The sequence below is a fragment of the Alligator mississippiensis genome, chromosome 1 (genome assembly GCF_030867095.1).
Source record: "Alligator mississippiensis isolate rAllMis1 chromosome 1, rAllMis1, whole genome shotgun sequence".
Classification (NCBI taxonomy): domain Eukaryota; kingdom Metazoa; phylum Chordata; order Crocodylia; family Alligatoridae; genus Alligator; species Alligator mississippiensis.
Window position 1 is genome coordinate 4,646,622 of NC_081824.1, and position 25,380 is coordinate 4,672,001.

General features: G+C 55.7%; 1 protein-coding gene across 5 annotated transcripts in view; it reads right to left on the minus strand.

Annotated features, from left to right (window-relative positions):
* Window positions 1-17,351, minus strand: part of EFR3B (EFR3 homolog B) — a 103,887-nt gene extending 86,536 nt beyond the window's left edge. Inside the window, exon 1 of one of the 5 annotated variants that reach the window (XM_059728252.1) lies at window positions 17,051-17,336. In XM_059728252.1, coding sequence (XP_059584235.1) covers window positions 17,051-17,090 — 40 coding nt within the window. In that variant the 5' untranslated portion in view covers window positions 17,091-17,336. Of the gene's footprint in view, window positions 1-6,670; window positions 6,747-17,050 lie in introns of those variants that run through there. The other 4 variants (XM_019483784.2, XM_019483787.2, XM_059728246.1 and 1 more) reach the window with 4 other exon arrangements.
* Between the last annotated feature and the right edge of the window lie 8,029 nt (window positions 17,352-25,380).

Below are 25,380 nucleotides of genomic sequence, written 5' to 3' on the forward strand. Positions count from 1 at the left end.
TCGGTGGTTGCACAGCGTAGCAAACGGCCGAAGGAAGCAAAGAGCCTCAGCATCAGGAAATGCAGGTGTGCTGGATAGGACCAGGAGTGGGACACTCACTGTGAAAACAGTGCCCAGTGGGATGGGGGACAGAGCCAAGGTATATAGTGGGGATCAAGGCTACAGTGGGGGACACAGCCAGCCCAGCTCCAGGGTCTCAGCAGGAAGCAAGAGGCAAGAAACCTTGGCCATGCATGAGCCCCCCCCCCCGGGCCAAGGATGTTATTCACAGAATCACAGAGGACAGCAGGGACGTGTTTGGCAGGGGCCCCAGGGGCCAGTCGCCTTACACATTCCTCGAACACCAGCTGCACTTGCAGCATCTCTGCATATAGCTCTCCTAATACAGAGCTGGCGTAAGTCTCCAGGCACGGAGTCCTCTCCTGCACTCGGCACACCAAACACAGCCGGGCACCGTGCAGCACAACCCCTTAGGAGAAACCCCCAGGGGAGCAAGAGAAAAGTTCATTAAAAGGGGGTGTTCGCTATAACAGGGTTAGCCGATTCCCGGGTCAAATCTCCTGATTAGCACAGGCGCTTTAGGTTAGATATTAGGAAAAACTTTTTTATTAGGAGGGTCATGAGGCCCTGCAACAGGTTCCCCAGAGAAGGGGTGGGCTCTCCATCCTTGGAGGTGTTGAAGAATCAAGTAGACAAAGCCTTGACTGGGATGATGTAGTTGGGGCTGGTCCTGTTTTGAGCAGGGGTTGGACTAGATGTGACCTCCTGAGGTCCCTGCAACCCTCATTTTCTATGATTGTGTGGTTCTGCAGTGTGGGAATGAACCCATCCGGTTCTTGCAGCTGGAAGAGTTAAAAGCAGGCGTTTGCTACGAGCCGGGCTCGTTACCGCAACGTCGTTACAGAAGACAACTGCAAAAGCCTTTAGAAAGCAGAGCACGAGACCTCCCCTGCGTGTTATCCACCCAGATCTTCTATGATGTTTTTAATCAAAATCATCCAATGTTTTCCTTTTTAGATTCCCCCCCCCAAAAAAAACAAAAAAACCAAAAAACCACAGGTGTTTTGAATAAAGAAAAAGCTGGCTGCAAAGAGACAAAGAAAATCTGGCATCAAGCCAGCGGCACAGAAATAGCCCCAACACTTCAACTGCTGCAAAGCCACATCCTGCCTCTCCGCCAGCTGTCGCGGGGAGACCGAAAGCCTCTGACCCCAGAGTCCAGCAACCTGCAGGAGAAGCCCAACGGCAACAGCTCCATTTAAACAGGGGGGGAGCCAGGAGGGCTCTGTTCTCCATGGCTGCACCCCTTACCATGCAACTGTGCTGCAGAGGCCAGGCTAATGCAGGCAGGATCTAGCAGCGCTCATTTAGGCTCTGTTTGCACTGCAGGAAAAGCCCCAATTCTGCAAAACCAGGGAACGATGACATTTGTTGCCCAACCGGGTGCAATAATGTAACGGCCACTATAAGGATGTAAGAGCCGTGGTTCCCGGACCCTGCACTGCACCCTGGCAGAGGCCTCTCCAGACTGCATGCAGTGGCAATGCTCTGGGGGTATCTACGCCGGCTCTGCGCAGCTTCCCATCCATTGCTCTGGGGATTTTCTACCTGCAGCCCAGCATCCCCTAGATAATCTGAGTGTTTGTGTCCAAAGAGGCGTGGGGCGCAGTACATAAGGGGTATGGCAAAGGCATCGTGGGACCAGTCGGCCTTACAGCAAATGCTAGTGCAACAGCACCGAGCCTTGTGCCCAGCTGCTGGCACTTATGGGTGTGCGGCCACACGGCACATTGCAACGACTATGGTCTGCAGAGGTTGACAGGGCTAAAATTCGCCAGCCTGGTGGGGCCCAGCAAGACAGCGGCTTTCATGCTACAGCCAAATGTCACCTTTTCATCTGAGCAGATGAATGCGGAGGCTACGCAGGCTTTTCTCTCGACACAGGCAAGGGGAAATTTATCACAAGACGCTTAACAGATGGAGAAACTGAGGCACGGAGCCAGGAAATCTGTGCTAGGGCAGAGCCAGGGAATAGACCTAATGCGTTCTGCAACCCCGGCCTGTGCTTTGACCCACCTCTGGCAGTGAATCCGGCACATGCCCCTGCTTAGTGGGCAAGAAGGCAGTTTTTTCCTTGGGGTGTTATCACATCCTGCCTCTAGGATCCATCAGGACATCCTGCTCCTTAACCAAGGCTGTCATTTGGGCTCCGAGCATGCCGTGCATCTGCGGGAAGCATCCCGCTGCTTTTCCAAACCCAGGCAATGGGTTTACAGCTCTCTTGAAAGCACTGAGACACCAGTCGGCCTGAAGCTGAGAGCAGAGATGCCTGGGGACGACCGCAGAAAGGCTCTTCAGCAGCAGCCCCCGCACCCAAAAAAGCTCCTGGAAGGTCACACCGGGGCTTGATGGTCCTTTTCCTGGAGTACCAGAATTGACCTGATGATCAAAGCCAGCATCGTACACTAACCCGTGGCTGGACCTGCCATCAGGGCTGCAGCTACAACACGCACAGACAGACCTGGAGTTGCTCTAAACCACTCAACATACCAGAGCCATGATAGTACGATAGCGTCGGCTTTGTATCTGGGACCTGAAATCTGTGCCATCGCGGTGACTGGACCCGAGCGAGCCATGATCTCAGAGCTGAAAGCTGGGACAGGTTTCATATGCGTGCTGCCATCACGCTTCGACAGGCGTGCAAACACAGCCTCCGCTCACCGTTTCCTGAGGAATCGTGCGGGATCTCTGCTTGCACTGCCAGCGCGAGATGCGGCTCTGGGGTGCTCAGGCGAGAGGGAGCAGGGAAGGGCTGAAAACCGGACGACTGCACTGTAAGGACCTGGGAGAGGCAGGGGTCCCAGCCAGGAGCCTCCCACCTTGCACTTCCAAGGGCACCCGGTGCACTCAGCACTCATGGGAGCTGCCATGTCGCACCCCTGCCCCTTTAGTGATCATTTCACACACAGGAAAGCAGCCTACTACTGCTGCTAGCAAGGGAATCGCCCTCCAGCTCCAGAGGGAACTATTTGGGGTTAAAATCCCGCTGCTGAAAACAGTCGGGGGACTGTCTCATGCCAACAAACTCCAACTCAGGGAGTCAAAGCTGCAAGGTTCTTACTCAACACAAGCCTGTGATTCAGCCGCAAACAGATGCTAACTCACAAGCCAGCCCACACATGCTCAAACCCGGAGTCTGGGACATGCTAAATATTCTGACGAACCTGGAATGAGTCACCCATTAGAAGAGAGGGCTGAACGCCCAGGGAGCCCTGCATGGTTTCAGCTATCAGGGCACCTGTCTTCTGTGGGATGGGCAGAGCTGGCCTCCACTCAGGAGGATGCACAAGCCTGAAGAGCGGGCAAACAGCACGAGGCATCGGCTGGGGAAGCTTGCCCTGGGCCAGGCAGCACCCTGCCAGGCTCCAGCATGGTGCAGTCGGCCCCTCCTTAGCAAGAATCAACTCGCACGTCACTCAGTTCAGGATCTGAGTCAGGCTTTGCACCTCTTTCCTCCCAGCTTGCCAAGCCAGACGGCTCTAGGAAATGCTCCGTGCTGCATACCCAACCACCGCTACATTTCTGGCATCTTTACTCAGTGACACCCTGTCTGCCGGAGAGGCCAGATGGAGAGAAGCATGACTCGGACTGGCACCCAGGGACGGCAATGCAGCACTGGGTCTGGGGGTGGTGGAAAAGGCTTGTTTTCTCCTCTCTGTTGATCCAACCAGCTCTGCTAGTGTGGAAAGCAGAGGGTCTTTCTGGTGACGGAGTACCCTGGTGATGAGCACAGGCAGCACTGAGACAGCCTTTGCCATCGTCTCTGCTGCAGCTTGATCAGGGTTAATAACCATGCATCCCCTTCCACCTCATCCACCCGGCCAGACCACCCTCGAGGGGAGACATGCAACCCCAGGAGTCACCAAGGGCCAAACTTTCAAATGACGCACCCAAATGTGCCTGGCTTGAGGCACAAATCCACTGATCTCTGCTGGAACTGGGGACACTTGATGCCTTGGAAAACCAGGCCCTTGGTTTGGGCACTCAAAATTAGCCCTTGGAAGATGCAGCCTCAACCGCTCCATGCCTCAGTTTCCCCATCTACATCACAGGAAGGACGACAGTCCCAACAAAGTGCGTCCAAACTGAGCAACATACTCGAGTCCAACCCCACAGTTGAGGGTGGCATTGTTCCTACAGGATCGGGCGCAGCAATACCCTCCCAGCATCCCTCAGCTGCTATCCAAAGCCTACCAGCCTGCCCTGGAGGCAGCAGCTACCCTTCCCCATGTCACACAGAGGGGAAACTGAGGCAGAGGCTGTCATGAGATGCACAGGAAGCAGGGGACACATAGGCAGGATAAGAGAGCTCCTGGGTCCCAGTCCTAGGCCTGAACCATGGATCTCCCCATCTCCCTGGGGGTGTCAGAAGCACGCCCATGCCAGGACCCAAGTGCACACCCAAGGGCCAAAGAAAGGTTTTTTGGGGGCCCTATCCTCCGAAGGCCCAAACCGATCACCATCCAGATTCACCGACAATGCTGCAGCTTGGGGTGGCGTCCAAAGCGCTCCTCCAGCTCTTCCAGTGACAAGGACCAGCTCTGCCCTTCCCTTTCTGTGCCAACCCTGCACTCTCACCGGCCACTTGCCTTACGGGCTTGGCCACTTCCAAGGGAGCGGAGACCTGCTCCGTGGGCTGATGGAGGGAGTGACGGGGACTCAGCAGCCCCCTCCAACACCAGCCGTGCCAATGCACCAGTTTTTGTGCCACCTGGCACCTCCTGCTACATGCCATCAAGCCTACATCTACCGCCCCACCGCCCCTACATCTACTGGCACCAAACTGGCTTAGTAGGAGGCACATGATCCAAGGGGGAAGAAGCCAGAGCAGCAATGACGCTAGGAACAGCCACGCCAGAGGAGCAGATGCTCGTGGCAAATAGGATACAAACACCACAGCGGGGTGAACTCTTTGGGCCCAGCCCAAATGCTGCTGTGCTCCCCGAACATGCATCGCTCTGCCTGGACCTCAGGCCACTCTTCCAGCTTCATGCGAGGCTCCAAAAGGGGATGAGACCGGGCTGCAAACACGGAGCACCCAACTGCCCCTGCCCATCGCCTCAAGCAGGTACAAGCCCCATCCAGGCCAGATGAGCCGTAAGGAGCTGACCAGACCCCAGGCATAAGTACGCGGGTGTCTGACAGCGTGGGGTAGATTCGGGGCAGGGTGCGCAGCACCCACACATTGCAAAAAGCACCGCTGTGGGGGTGGAGGAGACGGGCAGCTGAGTCGGCACTTGTCACGCTTGGTGCCTCAGCACTTCCAGAGCAGAGGAGACAGGAAAGGCAGTATCATCCCCGCCGCCCCTCTCCCCTTGAAACAGCAAGGACAATTCAAGGGAATAATGCGCACCCCATACACCCGCCAGCCCCAGAAAAGGACAGAGGGAACCCCCCAAGGTCACAGAGGAAATATGCCCTGCTTGCCCATGCTTCGGCCAGCAGCTTGGCACTGGGTGTGGAAGAAAGCCCCCAACCACGAGTCAAGCATCTAATCCTTGGACCGCTCAAGACACAGTAAAAAGATTAAATATTGTTGATAATCCTCTGCTTTCCTCCTGCACTGCTTTCATCCAGAGGGATCCCACCGGGCTTGCAGCCACCTGGGACCGGCACCTGCTGGGACCACGCTTTCCAGCATGGCTCGGGGCTGCGTTTGCAGCAGGGGCGCTACCTGGGCAGTCGGAAACCACCCTGATTTCGGCAACCGCCCGTTGGGGTTTCTCCCAGGGCTTCGCCGTCGCCCCGCAGCCCTCCAGCTCCTCCTAGGAAGAGTTTGTTGTGGCCCAAAATTTTGGAGTGGGGGCCTCTGGAACGGGCCAAAAGCATTAAGAGCGAAGGGCCAAGGGTGCCAGCTCACAGGACTGCCCCAGAGGCTTGGCGAGCAAGTAGGGCAGCTCGGCTCAATGCGTCCCCCAGCCCTGAGCTGTAGGGAGCACGGGGCCGGTCGCGCGAGGGAGTCAGCTGGGCCGCCACGGAGACCTCCAGCCGCTTTGGTCCCCGGGCCACCGGCACAGACCAGCTTCCCCCCTACAAAGCGCTGGATAACGGAGCCGGCAGAGCAGCTTGGCCCCTGCAAGCCTCCCAGGGCTGAGCTCGGTGCTCGGGAACAGGCCAGGGGAGAAAGGGGCATCTCTGCCCGCCCGTGCGCACGCACGGGTCCCCCCGGAGTGGCACGAGATGCTGACGCACTTGGCCTGGCGCTCAGGCTCTCCAAGGGGGGAATCCCTGCGCTGGGCAGAGGCGCACGTGCGGCCAGCCCGCCGGGCAGAGGGCACCTTGGCCAGCCCCTCTCCCTGCACCCCAGGCACCTCGGGGTGCAGGGAAACCTCCGCCCAGCGCCTGCGGGAAGGGGGAGAACAGCCTGCGGCATGCTTTCTGCAAACAGGCACAGCCAGCCTCTCCCACCGCAGACCCCAGACACCCCGGTGCCTTGCAGGGGAGCCAAGGGCACGGAGCCCCCCACCCCAACCCTAACCCCAACCCCAGCCGCAGGGATCTGCCCAGCAGCAGTCGATGCAAGCCCAGGACCCTCCACTTCGCCTCCCCAGCTGGGGGCGAGGCCACCCCCGGGCCGGGGCTCGAACCCGCGGTGCCCGCCGGCGCCTACCGTACATCGCGGCTCCGCTCCGCTCCGCTCCGGGCAGGGCAGGGCAGCCTGGTCCGGGGAGGAGGAGGAGGAGGAGGAGGAGAAGGAGGAGGCAGCTCGGGTCCGCCCACCCAGCCCGGCCGCACAAAGGAGCCTCCCCCGCGGCAGCACGCGCTGTCCTGCGCCGAGGGGCAAGCCCGGGACAGCCTGGCCCCGCAGGACCCCATCCCTCCCCACTGCTTTCCCTTGCCCCATCCCTAGCCCCGAAAGTCAGCTTTCTCAGGGGTCCATCCTCGCCCCTTACTGCCCCAAGACCCGTGCGCCTGCCCCCGTTGCTCTCGCGGTCCCCGGGTCTCTAACGGAGACGGGCTCGTGGCGGGCCCTTGCTTGGCCCCCCAAATCCCAGCCACGAACCCAGCTCTGGGAGCAGGGATGGGTTGTGTCCAGCTCTGGGAGCCTCGGCTGGTCTTTCCCAGTGCTCCCAGCTTGGCTGCTTCACTGGTCTCATTGAGACGCCAGCCCTGAGCTCCTAGGGTCAGCGGGGCACCCGCGCACAGCAAACGCCCCCTCGGAGGAGTGGGTCCTTGGACTAAGCGACTCTCCAGTCTCTCCTCCATCGTCCTGCCCCATCTCTGAAGCCCTCGAGAGAGCTCGGTCTCACTGAATCAGAGCTTTTGCATGCAAATGGTGGATCGCTTTATCCTGTCACCTCGCCACTAAGGTGCCCACTGCGGTCTGGATGTAGCCCAGTGGTCTGGACGTAGCCCAGTCTCCCTCGCCTTATACGGACGGGGGAAATCTGCACCAGTACGAGCCACTTTATAGCTAGCTAACGGTGGCCATGCTGGAGCGTGGGCTGGTATAACTAGACCAGGAAAGACAGTCGCTCTGAAACCACAGTGTTGAAACCAGACTGATTTCCCCCAGGCTTAGCACCCAGCCATCTCCATCATTCCCAGTAGAGGTGCTGGGAACGAAGCCCTTGTGAAAATCCAGCCGCCATCTTCCTCCCCTTTTGCTGGCAACAACCTTTCTAGGATTTGAGCGGGGGGAAAAAATATCCTCCAGCGTGGCCAAGAGATACAGTCCCCCCCGCTCCTCCAACACACGGCCTCCTGTGTTTCGCCTGCAGCTGAATTCGTATGCACACACACATATCCCCAGTCTCCAGAAAAACCCACAGCAGCCGCAGCTCGGATGTATGGACTCGCTGAGCCTGCCAAGAAATCTGTTCAGCCTCATCACTCGTGACGTCCGCAGCAGCCCCGCTCCTGGGAATCAGGTTGGTTCGCGAGCTGCAGCAACGGCGGGGCCGGCAGAAGATACCGCGTTTTTGGGGGGGCCTCGGCAGTGGCTGCTTTTCACGGCCCATCTGAACGAGAGCAGCACGCACGTCAGTGCTCGGGTGACAGGAGGGGCCAACATCAAGTGAAAAAAAAAAAAAGGAGGGGAAGGGGTTATAAAAATGCAAATCAATCCAGGCTGGCTCGATTTGGGGAGTGATTTTTGGAAGGCCTGGAGGAGACTGACACTCTCTAGTCCTTGAGAAGGGGCACGCACGTGCCCACAGTTGCTGCGATGCCTCCATCCTGCCCAGTGGGTTTTACCAATAGGGACATTAGATCCTCCTTGGGTCTCAGCTGGGGTCAGGTGGCAGATCCCAGGTGCCCCATGCATGGATCTCATAACGAGACCCCGTGCCCTTCCCCAGGCCAGCGGGGTTCACCTGAGCTGGCAGCTGCACCCCAGTAGCTCCTTTCCTGTGGCCAGGGCCAATCGTTCTCGACCCCCATCTGCTCCCCAGCAAGAGGGAAAGACAAGGCTGGCAAGGCAGGGAGGACCCCATAAGCCTCACCCATGAGCAGGCAGCCAGGGCCGTCCTATGTATTTATAGGATAAGTTTCTATTGCATTCGGGCCTCGGCCCCACTCCTCATTTATCCATCGTTTTCCTAGATGGAAAGCTCTTTGGAACAGGGACTCTGCATGTCTGCGCAGCGCCTAGCACAGTCTTCCATGATGCTAATGCAGGTCTCTGGGCACTGGGTAATAGAAATATTAGAGAAATCATCTAGCACTGAGTTCCTGTCAGGAAGGTCTGCTTAAGGAGTCTGCAGAAAAGGACCTGGGGGACAGGAGACAAAAAGCTGGACAGGAGCCAGCAGTGTGCCCTGGGTGCCAAGAAGGCTACCGGCATCCTGGGCTGCATTCGGAGGAGCGTTGCCAGCACATCGAGGGACGTGATTGCTCCCCTTTATTCAGCACTGGGGAGGCCACATCTGGAGTCCTGTGTCCAGTTGTGCCCTCTCCCCACCCCCCCACTACAGAAAGGATGTGGACACGTTGGAGAGAGTCCAGTGATGGGCAACGGAAATGGTTGTGCACTCCAGCTGGGGGACATGACTTGTGAGAAGAGGCTGAGGTAAATGGGCTGATTTAGTCTGCAGAAGAGAAGACCGAGGGGGATTGAATAGCAGCCTTCAGCTCCCTGCACAGGGGTTGCAAAGAGGATGGAGCTGGACTGGTCTCAGTGGGGGCAGATGACAGGACAAGGAGCAATGGGCTCAAGCTGCAGCAAGGGAAGTTGAGGTTGGATATTAGGAAAAACTTTCTCACTAAGAGGGTGGTGACGCACTGGAACAGGCTCCCCAGAGAGGTGGTGCAGTCTCCATCCTTGGAGGTTTTTAAAACCCAGGTAGACAAAGCCTTGGCTGGGATGATGCAGCTGGGGCTGGTCCTGCTTAGAGCAGGACATTGGACTAGACGTGACCTCCTGAGGTCCCTTCAACCCTCATTTCTATGATTCTCTGATTAAACAACTTGACCAAGGCCACACAGAAAGCCTTTGGCAGAGGGAAGTACTGAGCCATTTTTGGTTGACTGGTCCGCTGTCACAGATGCCATTATCTTCCTGGGCACTAATTGGGCCCCTTAGCTGGGTGCCGGCTGCCTGCACGGCTTCTATGTCTCTTGCTGGAATACAACCCAGCCTTTTTGCTCTGTTCGCTTTGAGCCGAGAGCTGGTGCTTGAAGCTGCTGTAGATCTGGCCATGCTCTGCTGACTTTGGTCAGGCTGTGCTGACTTAAGAGCCACTGCCTCAGTGGGTATAACTTCTTTGGACTTAAGGTGCCAGCGGAGGGCAATGGAAATGGTTGTGGGGCTGGGGGACATGACTGGTAAGGAGAGGCTGAGGGAAATGGGCTGATTTAGTCTGCAGAAGAGAAGACCGAGGGGGTTTGAATAGCAGCCATCACCTCCCTGCAGGGGGGCTGCAAAGAAGATGGAGCTGGGCTGGTCTCAGTGGGGGCAGACGACAGGACAAGGAGCAATGGGCTCAAGCTGCAGCCAGGGAAGTTGAGGTTGGATATTAGGAAAAACTTTCTCACTAGGAGGGTGGTGAAGCACTGGACCAGGCTCCCCAGAGAGGTGATGGGATCTCCATCCCTAGAGGTGTTTAAGCCCAGGTAGACAAAACCTTGGCTGGGATGATGTAGTTGGGGCTGGTCCTGCTTGGAGCAGGGAGGGGTGGACTAGATGTGACGCCCTGAGGTCCCTTCAACCCTCATTTTCTATGATTCTCTGATAATATCTCAGGCCCTGATTTGGTTGGTTTTAAAATGCTAAGCAGGGTTAGGGCTGTTTGCCATGTAGATGGGGGACCCAGGTTGCAGGAGCCTGGGGGAAATGCTCCCAAGTGAGAGGACAGACCCTGACATCCAGTGAATGAAGCATCCTGCCGTGGGCATGGCTGCTGCTAGGCCAGCTTGGAGCAGCCCAGAACAAAGCAAGCTCTTGAACCCTAATTTGAGTGCAGAAGAGTATCATCTGCTAGAGAGCGCTGACCCCCACCACATCCTGTCCCAAAACGTGCCAAGAGCTTTAGTCCCCTAGTGAATTTGGGGCCAGTGTCTCAGCCCAGGAAAGGCCTCCTCTGCAGAGGCAGGTAGGTCCCTTCTGAGGCCTATTCTCATGGTAGGTCTATGCAGCTACGGGCTGATGAGGGTAGGGAAGCCATGCCTTCCTTGTGTCTGAAGCAAACGAATGCGTGGACCCAGGCCTCCATCCCGCACAGCCCTGCAAAGCAGGCACAGGAAGCCAGCTGAGTCGGAGAGAGCCCAGGGGCAGCTGTGCCAAAGACACATGAAACTCCTGGTGCTGCTAGAAAGCAGAGAAACCGGGCCTCGAAGCACAGGGAGACACCAAGACCACAAGCCAAGCCCCTCTGACCCACACGCTGTCATGGCCAGATCCAGTTCAAACCCAGCCTCTTTGGGCCCGATGCCCATCTCCCCCTCCCTTCCTCCACTCCCCCATAGCACTCCCAAGCATGTTGCTGCTCAAAGTCCCCTGGGGCTGGAGGATGCTTCTTTCCACCCAGATCAGATGCAAGAGCCCAAAGCTTGGGCTTCCCTGAAAACATAAGAGCTATTCCTGACCCATCAGGATATGATGAGGGCTAGGTCTGACCGATGCAAGCATCTCTAGCTCCTGATTGCTACTGCTGGAAGGCATGCCCTCCTGCCGGGTCGGCCATGTACCCGGTGAGGGTGGCTGGTTGGGAAAAGCAAGACGCAGAGGGCATCCGAGACGTCAGCAGTTCATTCTGCCCGGACCCTGCTCGCACGGCTCTTTACCCAGGGAGCAGCCCAGCTGCAGTTGCATTCCCTGGTCAGAAAGGCTCAAATGGCCTCAGTTGGGTGGGAGATCGGGGTGACCGGTCCCAACAGACCCTGAGTGCCTTGTGCTCTAGCAGGTGTGGAAAAATGCTGCGTGAAGGCAGTGCCAGCCGGCCGCCCCTTGATGCTTCTGCACTGGTTTGCTCTCAGATATGTGGCGTGGACCAGCCAGACTTAAACAATTACTTCTTGCAGAGAGAGAGAGAGATGGTGAGTTAAATGCTGGCAAATTAAATGCTGGGTCGTCTCTTTTCAGATTATGTGTGTGCAGCATTTTCTTTGATGGGTTTATGGTGCCACATTCCTGTGGTTTGAACACATCTTTAACCCTCTGGATGCTGCCGGTTACGCACAAATGCACCCAGAAAGAGCCACTGCTGTTACAGAGCTAATTTTTTTAAGTTGACAGATGTCCTCCTGCACTTTGCCATGCCATGCAATTATTTGAGCCTTTCTTGGAAGAATCATCCCCTTCGGCCCTTTGTTTTTAATTCTGCATTTGTCACCACCTTTTCTTGCACCGAGGGCGTGGGCAGAGTGAAAAGTGAACAAACTTTAACATGCCCATGCATGGCTGTAGTGTTGGAGTGATGCTGTAGCCCTGATCGTCCAGGAATTATGCAACAGGCAAGGGTTATTGGGGCAGCGGTCTCTTTGATTGAACTATGCAGTTGATTTAATAAAAGATATCACCCCCGCCCACAAAATCCTTCCCCTCTTGCAGGGGTATAGAAGAACACCCGGGATTGGCACCTCACCAATCTTAAAAAGGCTTTCACCCAGCAAGGACACTCTTCCAGAGAGACAGATCGCACATTTGAAAGAGCCACCTGGATACCACGTGAAGGACTGCTGCAGTACAAAGGAAAACCCCCCACAAATCGCACACCACTGGTTATGACATATCACCCCTCCCTCGAACCCATACGGAAAATCCTCAAACAATTGCAACCCGTACTAGAAAGAGACCCAGTTCATAAAGAGATCTTCCCAGAGCCACCCATCCTAGCCTTCAAACAAGCACCGAACCTCGCTAACCTCATCACCAGAAGCAAACTTCCTCAGATTGAATGGATTCAGACCATGCCATGCCAAGAAATGTAAAACCTGCCAACACATCTCCACCACCCCCACTATTACTACACCCCACAGCAGAACCAGCACCATTCCTGGATCCTACAGCTGCACCTCCAGAAATGTGGTATATCTCATCCAATGCCCTGATGGAAGATACGTAGGAGAGACCAAACAACACCTGCGCACCAGAGTGAACGCACACTGGAAATCTACCAAAGACAAGAATATCCAAATACCGGTGGGGACACATTTCTCAGAAGACAACCACGCTCTCTCCAGTCTCTTGGTTCTCATCCCCAAAGGGAATTTACAAAACACCCTTCATAGATGAGCCTACGAACTTCACTTCAGTCCACTGGATACAAAAAAATCATGGACTAAATTTAGACATTGGACTTATGACACATTATAACCTGCCTGACATCTGACTCCTCAGTACCTCTCTGCTCTTTACCAGCTACACTCATCCCCCTCCACCCCACCCAGCCTGTCTCTCACCCACTGACTCCTCAATTTACATCTTCACTGACTGCCTATCTTGTATGTACCCCAGCCTCTGGCTTTTTTACTATTCTCTTCATCCAGGAAGAGCACACACCAACTGCAGAGACTTCCTCAGCCTGACAAAGGGTTTTTAAACCCAAAAGCTTGCTTAAATTTTTTTTTCCAACTATTTAAGTTGGTCTAATAAAAGATATCAGATTCACCCAAAGAACCTTGTCTGCCTTTCCTTCTCGCAGTGCTTTCCAGCGGATTCACTGCTTCTGGTTTGTTCGGCGGCTCTGAGCAGAAGCCAAAGACCTGTAACCTTAAACTCTGTTTTGTGCAAGTTAAGCATAGAGAATCAAAGAATCCCAGAGAAGATCCAGAGGTCACATCTAGTCCAACCCCTGCCCGAGGCAGGATCAGCCCTGTGCAAACCAGCCCAGACAAATCTGTATGCTAAACTCTTAGTAAAATGACACAGTCGACCCTGACACAACACCAGACATCACACCCAAAACTTCCACAGGGGAAAAAAATGTCCAGACACATGTTTCAAGTTAGAGGATCAGCTCCACTCCATAGATGCACGAGCAGACATCCATTCAGCCGTAAGAAAACAGCTAGAAAACACCTTAGCGCTGGGTCTGCCCATGGCTCGAGCTGCCCAGACATGAGTCTGGGAAAGGAGTGTCACAGCCGCACGCCAGACCCTCTGGATTATGTTTTTCCTCAGAGTTTGCAGACCCGTAACCCCCCAATGTGGCACCTGTGAGTCAATTGACTTCAGCTACTTGATTCCTGCTAATCTCTTCACTCCGTAAGCGTTAACAAAGTAGCAACAGCACTTCAGGTTAATCGAGGCTTGGACCTAGCAAGACCTAAACCCAGTCTATACTACAGTGTGTGCCCTCAATACTCCAGGTAGACCTGCACCTGCTGGGTATCACACCCCAATAGAAAACCAAAGTCACCCTCACTTTCTCCAGCACCCCAGCACATTGCAAGCCCAGAGCCCAGTATCTTGCAAGCAAAACTACAGAGCTGTCTTGGTCCCCCTGCCCATATCTCTAGATCCCACACTGCTTCCAGCTACTGGACCTATACTCTAATGCACTACTGTAACAAAGGCCTGTCCCAGGGGTGGCCATGATACGTGCTGGTTGGTGGCTATTCAGCTCTTGTTTTACCCCAGTCTTCCCCTTCTGCTCACCTGCCACACCTTGATGTACCTTTAAGAAATGGGACGCTGCCCCAGGGATTCCCGAGCGACCTCTCATCTGCTCGTGAGCGACAATCTCAGTGCTCCTTGCCTCAAGGGCTAACTATGTGGGCTCTGTCCTCCTGAGTACCCACGGTCGTGCCTTGCAGAAGATCTCATTCACTCTACCCTACTCCTGGGCCTGAGCTGTTCTGGCTCCATCCTTGAGCCCAGCCTGCCTCCCATCTCTCCACTACTCCCGAGTGACATCCTTCTGGTCCCCCCCCCACCCCCCCCGAGCACTGGACCTTCTCTGGTCCCATCCCCTTTCCACTTCCAAGCACCTGGACCCACCATGGTCCTTTCTCCTCCTTCACTCAGGCTCTAGCCTTGCTCCCACACCTCTGGCCCTGCTCCCAGGCCTATTAGGACCTCCTCCTGCCAAACCTCCAGGTGTCATTCAGGAGCTGCAGCCATCCGAATCAGAAGATGTTCTCTCAGCCACCTCCAGGGCCAACTGCTTGCCCAGCATGGGCCCTGGGCTTATATACTGCAAGTCCACCCTCCTAATGGGTCATGTAGCTCCTGATTGTCTCCTGTCCCACCTGCAGCCTGCCTGCACCAAGCCTCGTGCCACAACCAGATAGACCTACATTGCACCGCAACTGCATATTGCAATAGGGCGCTCCCTCCATTCCACAGCTAACATTTCATTCAACCCATGGCCAGGGAGGATCCAGTGTGGAGGCTGTTGATAGCATAGCCACTTTGATTCCTGCTCCAATAAAAGTTTAAAACAAACTGCCTGTCAAGGACAGCTGCATTTCTATGCAAGCAGCAGCTAAGGGAGTCCACTGACTTCATGGCTCATTATCATCTACGTCATTCCTGCTAATCTCTTCACTCCATAGATGTTAATGACCCTTGATCTTCCACCAGTCAACCTAGCCTTTCTTCTACAAGTATCCCTTCTAATAGCTACTCCTGATAATGCTTCTCTGCTCAACCCCCTGTCCAATAAAGCTGGGATGTTATCTAGGAACTTGAAATGGGTCACTTTGTTCCGAGGGGATTCGAACCCACAACAAATCAGAAGCAGGGAGAGGAGCGGCAGGGTTAAAAGCAGGCAGAGCGGAGCAGTGGCCCAGCAGTCAGAGGCAGAAGGGGGCTGCAGAGTTGGGGCAAAGATGTAAGTCATTGCAATGCCCCTTTCCTGGGATAGTCAACGCAATAGATGACAGAGGCTGTATCAATGGTGCAACTAGGGTGGCATGAAGCCGGGCAGGAGTGGACCCAGAGGGGTTGGTCTCCCTGGACAGGGGCAGTGCCAGCACCTGGAGTGAGTCCCCCATTGCCCCCGACTCTTTGATTCTGTATGTTGAGGGTGGAGGGCAGTAGAGTCCCATGATGGGCATGCTATGGGGAGGACAGGGCGGTGGGGAGGAGGAGAGCAGTTACAGCCCTCCTCTCACCTTCCCCAGGGTTGGGGGCTGTAAAGAAGGAAGGGGAACTGTTTGGGAGGGTACTGAGGGACTCACAGGGGTTGTGAGGGGCTGGAGGGGGTCACGGGCACCAAGGGGCTTTGAGGGGAGCGTGTGGGGTGCAGGGGTGCGGGGTGGGAGGCACGGGGGTGCCAGGCCCCAAGCAGATTAGTGACGCTTGTATTTGCCTTTTAACTGGAGGAACATCCGTGCAGTGCTACATGGCGATGCACCACAGCCCCTGCACCCCCCCCCCCCCCCCAGATCCACCCTTGGCCCACGGCTCTCCCGGCTGCCCTTTCCCTCCCATCCCGTCACCACAGGATGCTTCGTGTAAAGGTCAGAGCGGATGAATCCCAGGCCTTTATCTCCCTCCTCCCTCTCTGTGCTTAACATCAGGAGCCGGCCATGGAGATCCCACGCGTCTTCATGCGACGCTTCCGACTTCAGGGTCGGTGAGCGGGAACCGGCTTTAGCTCAGCGCTGATGCCCCAGACGTGCTGGCCCCGGGACCCAAGGGGACCTGGCATCCGTGCTGCCTCTCCAGCCAGGAGCCGGCATCCCGGCATCGGGGCATGGGAACAGGCCAAACCGTGCCCCTTTGCTCCTGGCATTCGCAGGTGGAGATCAACAGTGGGAGAGAAGGTAGCACCTGCCTGCTGTTCGCATGGCTGGTCCCTGACGGGGACCTGGCAGCACTGGAGCCTGAACTCGCAGCTGACAGCTCAGTGCTACAGGCCTCTCCCTGGTGAGGACGCCTGAGTTGGGCAGAAATGGGTGACTTTGCCCACCAGCTCCTGCCCCTATGCCCCCGCAGCCCCAACACAGCAGTGGACAGACCCGGCGAGACCCAACACGAGACAGTAATGCACTCATGCAATAACCTGCCCCAGTTAGACAGGGTGGGGGAAAGGGTGCAGGGCACCTGAAATAGCTTCAGTCTGGGACAACACCTTCCCCCGGCCACGGCCGGACTCCAGCAGGCTGCACCCACCCCAGCACCCCCAGCACCTGTGACCCACACCGCAGCCAAAGCCAGGCCGAGTGGAAGAAGCCAGATGCCGGCTGTAGCTGCTGCAGCTTCTGCCGGCCTAAAATTAGATGCTGCTTCGTGCTCTCTGGGGTCCGACTGGCCCTGAGCACATCAGAGCCGCCCCCCAGGCTCCCTCCCCACTCTCCCGAAACTAAGGCTGAGCACGGGACAAGCCTGAGCATTGCTTGTTCCTGCCGTGACTTCCTCGCTACGCTCCAGGACTGTCCCCAGCAGAGTTTGCCACCCGGCTGGTGAAGGTGGATGAGAGGGAAAACATCCCTTGTTTTACAGGCAGGGCGATGAAGTGACAGGGTCAGGGTCAGAGGGAGAGCCAGCGGCAGAGGGCAGAAGTGACACCCCCCCCACCTCAGCTCCCTGCCGTAGCCACGAGCCCACCCTGCCCTTCCCTCTGCTCCCCGCGCAGACCAGCGCACGCAGGCAATACGTTACCATTGCAGCTGTGATGGTCCAGCATTGCCCTGCAGTCCATGAGGCCTGGCTGCTGGGCAGAGCGCGGTGGGAGAGAGCGCTGTGTCCCCCGCCCCAGCAGAGACACCGGCTGGGCTTGCTGCTCCGGGAGCAGTGTCTGGTCCCCGCTGCCAGTCCGTGCTGGAGCCCTGCTCCAGCTTCTCAGCGTGGAGGCTCTTGCTGCACTGGCGCTGTCTCCTGCTGTCTCCCGGAGCCTCTGTTTCCTTCCCCGCGCCCCTAATTCTGCCTCGTCAGGAATCCGGCCCCCTCTCTGGCTCCTCCAGCAGCTCCTTCTCCTTGCCAGCCTTCCTTTTGATCTCTCCCCCCACAGCCTCACAAAGGCATCGCTACCCAACTGCTAGTTACGCTGCCTTTTCCCTCCCTTCCCCGCTCCCACTCCTTCCATGTGTCTCCCAAAACCCTTCTAACTTCCCCCCCTTCCCTCCTGCCAGGGCAGAGAGACGCAGCCTGAGGTTTTCACCCTTTAAAGGGCCCATTAAAATTCTGCTGTGAACAGCCGAGAGGGAACAGCCCGTGCTTGGTAGCACAACGCACCAGGCTACAGCCAGCCAAAGTCATCAGCAGGCATTATGCATGGGGAGAAAGCAGCGTAATTATGTATGGGAGCTCTCAGGAGTCCATCTGCTCTGACCCACAGCCCATCTGAGCCAGCCCAGCTAAGGGTTTGTCTCACCAGCTCTTACACTTCCCTTGCTAGAGGTGCCACAGCCTTGCTGGGAGGCATTTGAGAGAGGCCTGGATTTTCGAAGCACCGGTGCTGTCTGGAGCTCAGGTAAGAGATACGGAGAACGGGGGCAAGCTTTTGTGAACCCCAAATTCCCTTCATCAGAGGCAGCATCTTTCACAGGCTCTGATGAAGGGAATTTGGGTTCACAAAAGCTTGTGCTCTATATATCTCTATCTAGCTATATATCTATATATATCAATATAGAGATATACAGATATAGAGACACAGATATAGTGATACAGATATAGAGATACAAAGATAGAGATATAGAGATAGAGATAGGTATGGATATCATATTTAGTTGGTCTATAAAGGTGAATATCTCCCCTGTCTTCTGCCTGACTTCAGACTAACATGGCAAACTACCTCTCTGGACCCCCAAAATCCCTAGCACCCCTTCCAAAATCCAGGCTGAATGCATCCCCTCCACCTCAAGGCATTGCACGGGGCCCTTTTCTTGCTGGCTTCTTTCCTAGAGACACCAGAAAGGAGAAGGGGTGGAATCGCCTGTTAAACAAAAGGCTGTTTTTTAAACCCAAGATCTCAGAGGAGCACCCAGCAAGCTCCTTGCTGCTCGAGCTCGTGGAGGTCTCCGGCATGGGTGTCGTGAGCTCAGGCTGTGCTGTGCCGTGTCTGGAGCAGCTTTCAGGACAGCTTCTCTTCTCTTCTTTTCTTCACCAGGGAAGAAACAGGTGCTGGAGACACTGTGCTTTGACACAACCAGCCTGAACACCCCTTGTTCTAGCAGCCCCACTTTCCCTCTCCAGTTCAAGGCCATATCGGTTGTTCTCTACTCCCTGCAAAGCCCCCTGCTCTGGATTTCTAGGGCAAAACTGATAAATCAAGCCAGACTTCTTAATCCCTTTCTACCGAGCTGCCTTACTCCCTCAAAACACAGCAAGAAGGATGAGTCCCCCACTTCCCCATGGGGTTTCAAGTCAGCACTGACCCCCGCAAAGGGCTCTCCTGACAAGACAGCAAACAGCTTCGCAGCCAGCAGACGAGGCGGGAGAGCTGTTTTGCTGCTCCAGCTGATGGCAAGAAATATCTGGGGCAAGGCTGAGCTAGGCGCTGGCGTGCCAGCAACGCAGCAAGGTTGTTCTGGAGCAGAGAGGGGGGAACAAGGCAGCTCCTGGGATGGGGCTGGGCAGAGCTGACCCCAGAACAGGGCACGGGTGCATGCACTGTGTTTTCACCTCCTTGGAAATCATTAAGCAGCAAAAGCCAGGAGCCGGACTTTGACCGCTGGCAAGGCCTGATCCCTGGCAACAGGAGACCAGCGTAACGGCTGGCAGGGGACCCATAGGCTTTGATGGGCTGGCTTCACTCTCAGAGGAGATTCCCCTTTCGTGTTTGTGTGGGGAGCATAAGGGACCCCCAGGGCAGGGGAAGCCTGGCAGGGACTGGCGCTAGCTCTGCTCCATCCCTCCCTGGATCCACTGCAACCTCCATAACATAGCACAGGAGATGGTCTGGAGATCCTAAGAGAAGGGCTGTGCCCCAGGAGACAGGGGAAGGCAACCCCTGCCCAGCCTGTGCCAGCCTTTCTGCCTCACCCCAAAAGTGGCAGATCTTAAAACCCTCCAGGCAGGCCCTTTGGGGTCCCCTGCATGGCAGTGATCCCGCAGTCCCCATTAACCCACCAGCACTGCAGCCCAGAAGGTCCTCACCAGGACATGTAGAAACACAGAGCATCCAGGTCCTGCCCAAATAATACCCAGACAACAAGGAGGGCTGGTTCTGTCTTTGGCCCCTGTGCTGCAAGGTGCCCCCCATCTCAGGGGGCACCTTGCAGCACAGGCTGGGCAAGAACACAACTGAGACCCACCCAGCTCATTGCACTCAAAGGCAACCTGAGTACTGCCACCAGCCTGGGGCAGTGGGAGGCTGCGTGCCCCCTAGGCCAGCCCCTGAGCTGTCAAGTGCCCAAGATGCTGGAGCCCTGGGAGAGGCTCCAGGCAACCCCATGGAGGGGCTGAGCACAGAGACCCCAAATGGTGCCACCTTTGATGGGTGGGCGACCAGTGCTTTGAAGCAACAGAGCTGCCCAGCTGGGGCAGACTGGAGGGTCCCTCTCATCCCGTCTGGTCTCCTACAGCAACCAGGACCGGCTGGGCCCTGGGAAGGGGTAGGTGCATTGGGCAGGTGTGGGATCAATCATCTACCCCTGCATCAGAGCACATACCCCAAAGGGTTAACAGACCAGGCACAAGGAAAGAGAAGACCATTAGGAGGCTCTTGACATATTGGAGGATCGGATCCAAAGAAATCTCCTGAGGTTCAATAAGGATAAGTGCAAAAGTCCTGCACTTAAGAGGGCACAATTCCCTGCACCGGTGCAGGCTGGGGGTGACGGGCTGGGCAGCAGCTCTGCAGAAAAGGACCTGGGGGTGACAGTGGGCAATAAGCTGAACAGGAGGCAGCAGTGTGCCCTTGGTGCCAAGAAGGCTAATGGCATCCTGGGCTGCATTGGGAGGAGCGGTGCCAGCAGATCAAGGGCAGTGATGCTTCCCCTCTATCCAGCACTGGGGAGGCCACATCTGGAGTCCTGTGTCCAGTTGTGGGCCCCCACTGCAGAAGGGATGTGGTCAAGTTGAAGAGAGCTCAGTGGAGGGCACCAAAAATGGTTTGTGGACTGAGGGACATGACTGGTGAGGAGAGGCTGAGGGAAATGGGTTTATTTAGTCTGCAGAAGAGAAGACTGAGGGGTCTTGAATAACAGCTACACCTCCCTGCAGGGGGGCTGCAAAGAAGATGGAGCTGGACTGGTCTCAGTGGGGGCAGATGACAGGAAAAGGAGAAATGGGCTCAAGCTGCAAAAAGGGAAGTTGAGGTTGGATATTAGGGAAAACTTTCTCACAAGGAGGGTGGTGAAACACTGGAACAGGCTCCCCAGAGAGGTGATGGACCTCCATCCTTGGAGGTTTTGAAGAGTCAAGTAGACCAAGCCTTGTCTGGGATGATGTAGTTGGGGCTGGTCCTGCTTGGAGCAGGGGCTGGACTAGATGTGACCTCCTGAGGTCCCTTCAACCCTCATTTTCCATGATTCTCTGATTAAACAACTTGACTAAGGCCACACAGAAAGCCTTTGGCAGAGGGAAGTACTGAGCTTGGAGGGCAGTGTCCTAGCCGCACAGTTCTCCTGGTAGTCCACAGCCCCTTCCCACTCCCACAGAACCAGTCGCCGTGGCTGGCTGGAGAGGCCATGAAGAAGCGAAGAGGAGGAAGGGACGGGGCAGGTGGGCCTGGCTGCTCTGTGAATGCTTTCCATGTGCTTCTGATTGCAAGGGACGAGGTGCTGGGGGCCTCACACCAAGAACCATGCGAGTGTTGGGCAAGGGAACATCTTCCTTGCTTCGTCCTGAACGCAGCCTAGAACTTCCCCCTGCCCCCGCTAGGGCTCCAGGTGTCCCCCACCCCTTTGCCCTAGAAAACCCTGGAGGTGACAGGAGCCCATAGGCCCTCATCAGAGACCAAACCCATCAGACTCACCTCCAAACCCAGGCAGTCCCCACCCCAGAGGCCTGCAATCTGTCCACACCAGGTTTAGTAGGGCTATGGCTGGGGTTGCTGCATGCATTGCCTCATTGCCTAGCAAGTTCAAGCAGATGTTGGCTCCTCTCTAGCCACTTGGTAGGTGCAAAAACCATCCCCGTCCCTTATCAGAGCTTCTCCTGGTTTATCCCTCTCTCCAGACTCACTGACTTTCTCACAGACCTCCCAGCTGGGATTTCTCCCCCAGTAGACTCCCATCCCCTGAACCCAAAGCAAGCTTGGTTTCCAGTCCCACCCCACAACCCTCCCAATAGCATTGCTTGCACCTGTGGAACTGGGTGACTCCAGGTCTGGACCCCGACTCTCTTCAAGAGCTGGCTGCCCTGGTGACATTTCTTCCATGCTCACTTCAGTCCAGTGACTGCCACACCGTGGGCGTGTCTACACGTGCATTTACACCGTCTTAAATTTACAAAATTACTGCGCAGGAAGCAGGAATAGGTTGGCGTTTACACGTGCAGGCATTAAAGCTCATTAACACTGCGTGTGATCTGACTTGGGGCTAAAGTTAGACTAATACATGCAGTATTACTGTGTATACACAGACTAATACACACATGCATTACTGTGCAGTAACTAATTGGGTGTAAATTTGATACCTGCATCAAGCAGGTAGCAGATTTACACTTAGGTCAGCGTAAGTTGCCATATGTACTGTGCAGTATGGGTGTGCATGTGTAGACGCATGCCTGTACTGCACAGTCATTTCAGTTACTGCGCAGTAAATGCACACGTGTAGACATGCCCAGTGAGGAGAAAAGAGCTCTTTGCAAAAGAGTGACACCAGTCCTTTGCCCTGTTGATGATGGCCGGCCTCCTGGGCAAGATAAGGCAGGAGAAATCGAAGGCCACACTTGTTTCCAGCACGTGGGGAAAGGCAGGCAATAATGCAGTTGTTTCAGACCACCGTTGCATCCCGGGGGGCATGAATTTGCCTTGCCTTTTCTCCACAGCTCACCCTCCTCCCCTCTCCGGGGGGAGCCAGGATGGAGCCAAGTGAAGAGTCACCCCCTGTTGCTGATTCCAGTGCCCGGAGCTTGTTTAATTAATGCCTTGAGTCTCTGAGAGCAACACCCAGCTCCTGCCAAGCTGCTGGGAGAGCTGCTTCTGGGGCGGCGAAAGCATTGGAGGTGCCGAGATGACTCAGCTTCCAGCCTCCTCACCGGCCACTTGGGGTGACTCAAGAGCCCTGGTCTCTTACCAGACCCTGAGAGAGCCCTTGGCCAGTAGCCTAGCACCCTCTACCTCTCTGTCTTCACCCCTGGCTCCTCTCCCCAGGAGCCTTTAACGTCTTGTGGCCACATAATCATCCCCTGCAGCTGGCCCTGTTCTCCTAGGCCGCCTGCCATCCCTCCTGACTGCCTGCGGCTGGCTGTAGTCCCCCGCAAGCCTGCAGACTCCTCCAGCCTGGAGCATGCAGTGTGCTGCAAGCCTTTGCCAGACAGCCTGCCACACTGCCCCTCAAAATCAGGTTATTTATATTCCCCTTCTCCAACCTGTTGCTTGTCTTGCCCATTTAGACCATGAACCTTTCAAGGCAGGCTGTGAACCTTTCTGCGTGTGCAGCATCTAGCACAGTGGGGACCGGTCTCTCCCGAAACCCCTCTCGACTGTCTTTTGGCCTCTTTGTCTCATAAATAATCACCCTAAGTGTCCTTTCACCCTCTAACACTAGGACAAACTTGTGCCTACCTCAGAGGGATGAGCGATGAGCTGACACCCCAGGGAAGGTGCTCTCTAGGGCATGAGTGACTGGTGCCTCCTGAATCTGGGGGGCACCCGCAGAAGCCGCTGACCCTGTCGGGGGGGCACCAGCCAGTGTTGGCCGTCAGGAGGGGCACGTGCACCCCCGTGCACACCCTACCAGTCACCAATGCTCTAGGGGGAGGGTATTATCCGTGACCCTGATCACCTCTACTGTGACCACTTAGAGACTCAATCCTGTGGCTCGCTGTGGGCGCTTATGGCCATGTTCACTGCAAGGTAATGGTGCTGGGCATTGATGCCAGCGATGAAAGAGAAGCAACTGGTCTAGGCCCCTAGCACTTGGTATTACAAGCACTAGCAGTGCTTGGACAATAAGCATTAGAAAGTCATTTTGCTATGAGGCAAGGGTTACCCCAGGATAAAACCACCTGAGGGAGCAGGCACACAGCCATTACACTGATGTAAGCATCACTTTCAGGGGGTAATTGTGCCCTGGCAGTGCAGTGACTTGCATTAGTGTGAGGCTGTGCACTGAGTTCGGCTCACAGCAAAGTCAGCTTCCTCCGTAGTGAGCATGCCCTATGCCCACGCCCTCAGCCGTGAGCACGCTGCTCAGAGGATACCGCGTGGTGCTAGTGTAACATGGCAGAAGGAACCTAGCAAGCGTCGGGCATGTGGGTCAGCGGTATTGCTAGCCCCAGAAAGGATAGGGTAAGATGGAGACATCAAAGAGCAAACCTGAGGATGCACAGGAGTCCCTCCTTCCAGCCCTGTGCCCTCATCCCTGGACAACACATAGGATCCCCAAGACCAGGGGCAGGAAGGGAGCTCCAGAAGTCACATCCAGTCCAACCCCTGCCTGAGGCAGGATCAGCCCTGTGCAAACCAGCCCAGACATATCCATCATCTCACCTATTAACAATTTCAGGTGCCCAGCACTGCTGCTCTCTGCACACACATCCACTGACTCTCACCCCACCCAGGAAGCCCATGCTTGGGGAAGCAATATCTCAGCACTGGACATAGCAAGGCTGCAGTTTTGATGGCAGCCTCAGTCCGGCCTCAAAATGCAAGACATCTGCATGGTCCGGACACCAAAACTACCCCTTGATGCCTTCCTGGTGCCCCTGAAGCCAACCACACAGGTGGCCATTCACACCCGGGGCACGTTTCATTCATGAATGCCATCCTCCCATTGACAGTCCATCAGGACAGGCCACATTTTCATAGACATCAGTGATACATACTGCTCGTTAGGCCTTGGCTCTAGGGGCATGACGATTTATTGGCCCAGGAGCTGATCTGTTGGCCCCAACTTTAGCCTGCCATTATACAATGATATCAAATGGAAGTCTACTATATATACTCATCTACACCGTTTCCCCAAAGGTCGGCCCTCTGACATACAGGTGTTAATCTTCAGCAAGGAAGATGAATTTCTGTGCTGGAATGGAGGAATAGAAGCATGGAGACACTGTCATGGCTGCTATCCCATGTCACCCTGCTGACCCCGGGGAAGGAAAGACGGAGGTCACCATTCAAGGTCAGAGACAGATTTAACCCTTTCACAGCTGCTACTGAGTCGGCAGTGTCTTTTGACTGAGCTGCCAAAAGCTGCTGCCAATTTGGCAGCAGCTGTACAAGGGTTAAAACTTTTCCTGAGGCTGAAGAGCAGACCCTGCCTCTATGGTTGGGATTCAGCCATGACTCTGGGAAGATCGTTTTCTTCATCGTTCTGCCTTCCGACAACTAGTACTACACCAGACAATCTGGTCTTTCCCTGGCTCACCATGAGCTATGAAACATCTTGCAATTCTTCTTCCCAGCTCTCACCGATCGAGCGCGTGGGCCCAAACTGACTATCCCCTGCACCCTACCAGCCTAGTGCAGTAGCAATGGACAAGCTTTGCTTTCTCCCCCCACCGGCCACTGGCGATCCTCAGCCTAAGTCATCCGAGCAGATGCCCGGGAAGGAATATTTTCTCCCCTGACTTCTGGGAGGGATTTTACCTTCCCCTGCATCCAGGAAGAGACTTTCCCTTCCTCAAGCTGACCCCATGCAGCGAGGCAGGGAGCTGGGGACAGCTACTCCAATGTCTCTGAAGCCTTTGTGGTGCCAAAATGGGCAATTTCGGTGTTTCTAAAGCAGTTTGCAACCCAGGATCTCTGTGCCTCTGTGCAGATGTCATGTCACTAATTATCTCTGTCTGGTAGGATCACTAGGGTCTGCCCTGGGCTAGCGGGATTCAGCAGCATGGAGAGACAGGGTGACTTGCCTCCGGTCGACCAGCAGCTCAGTGGC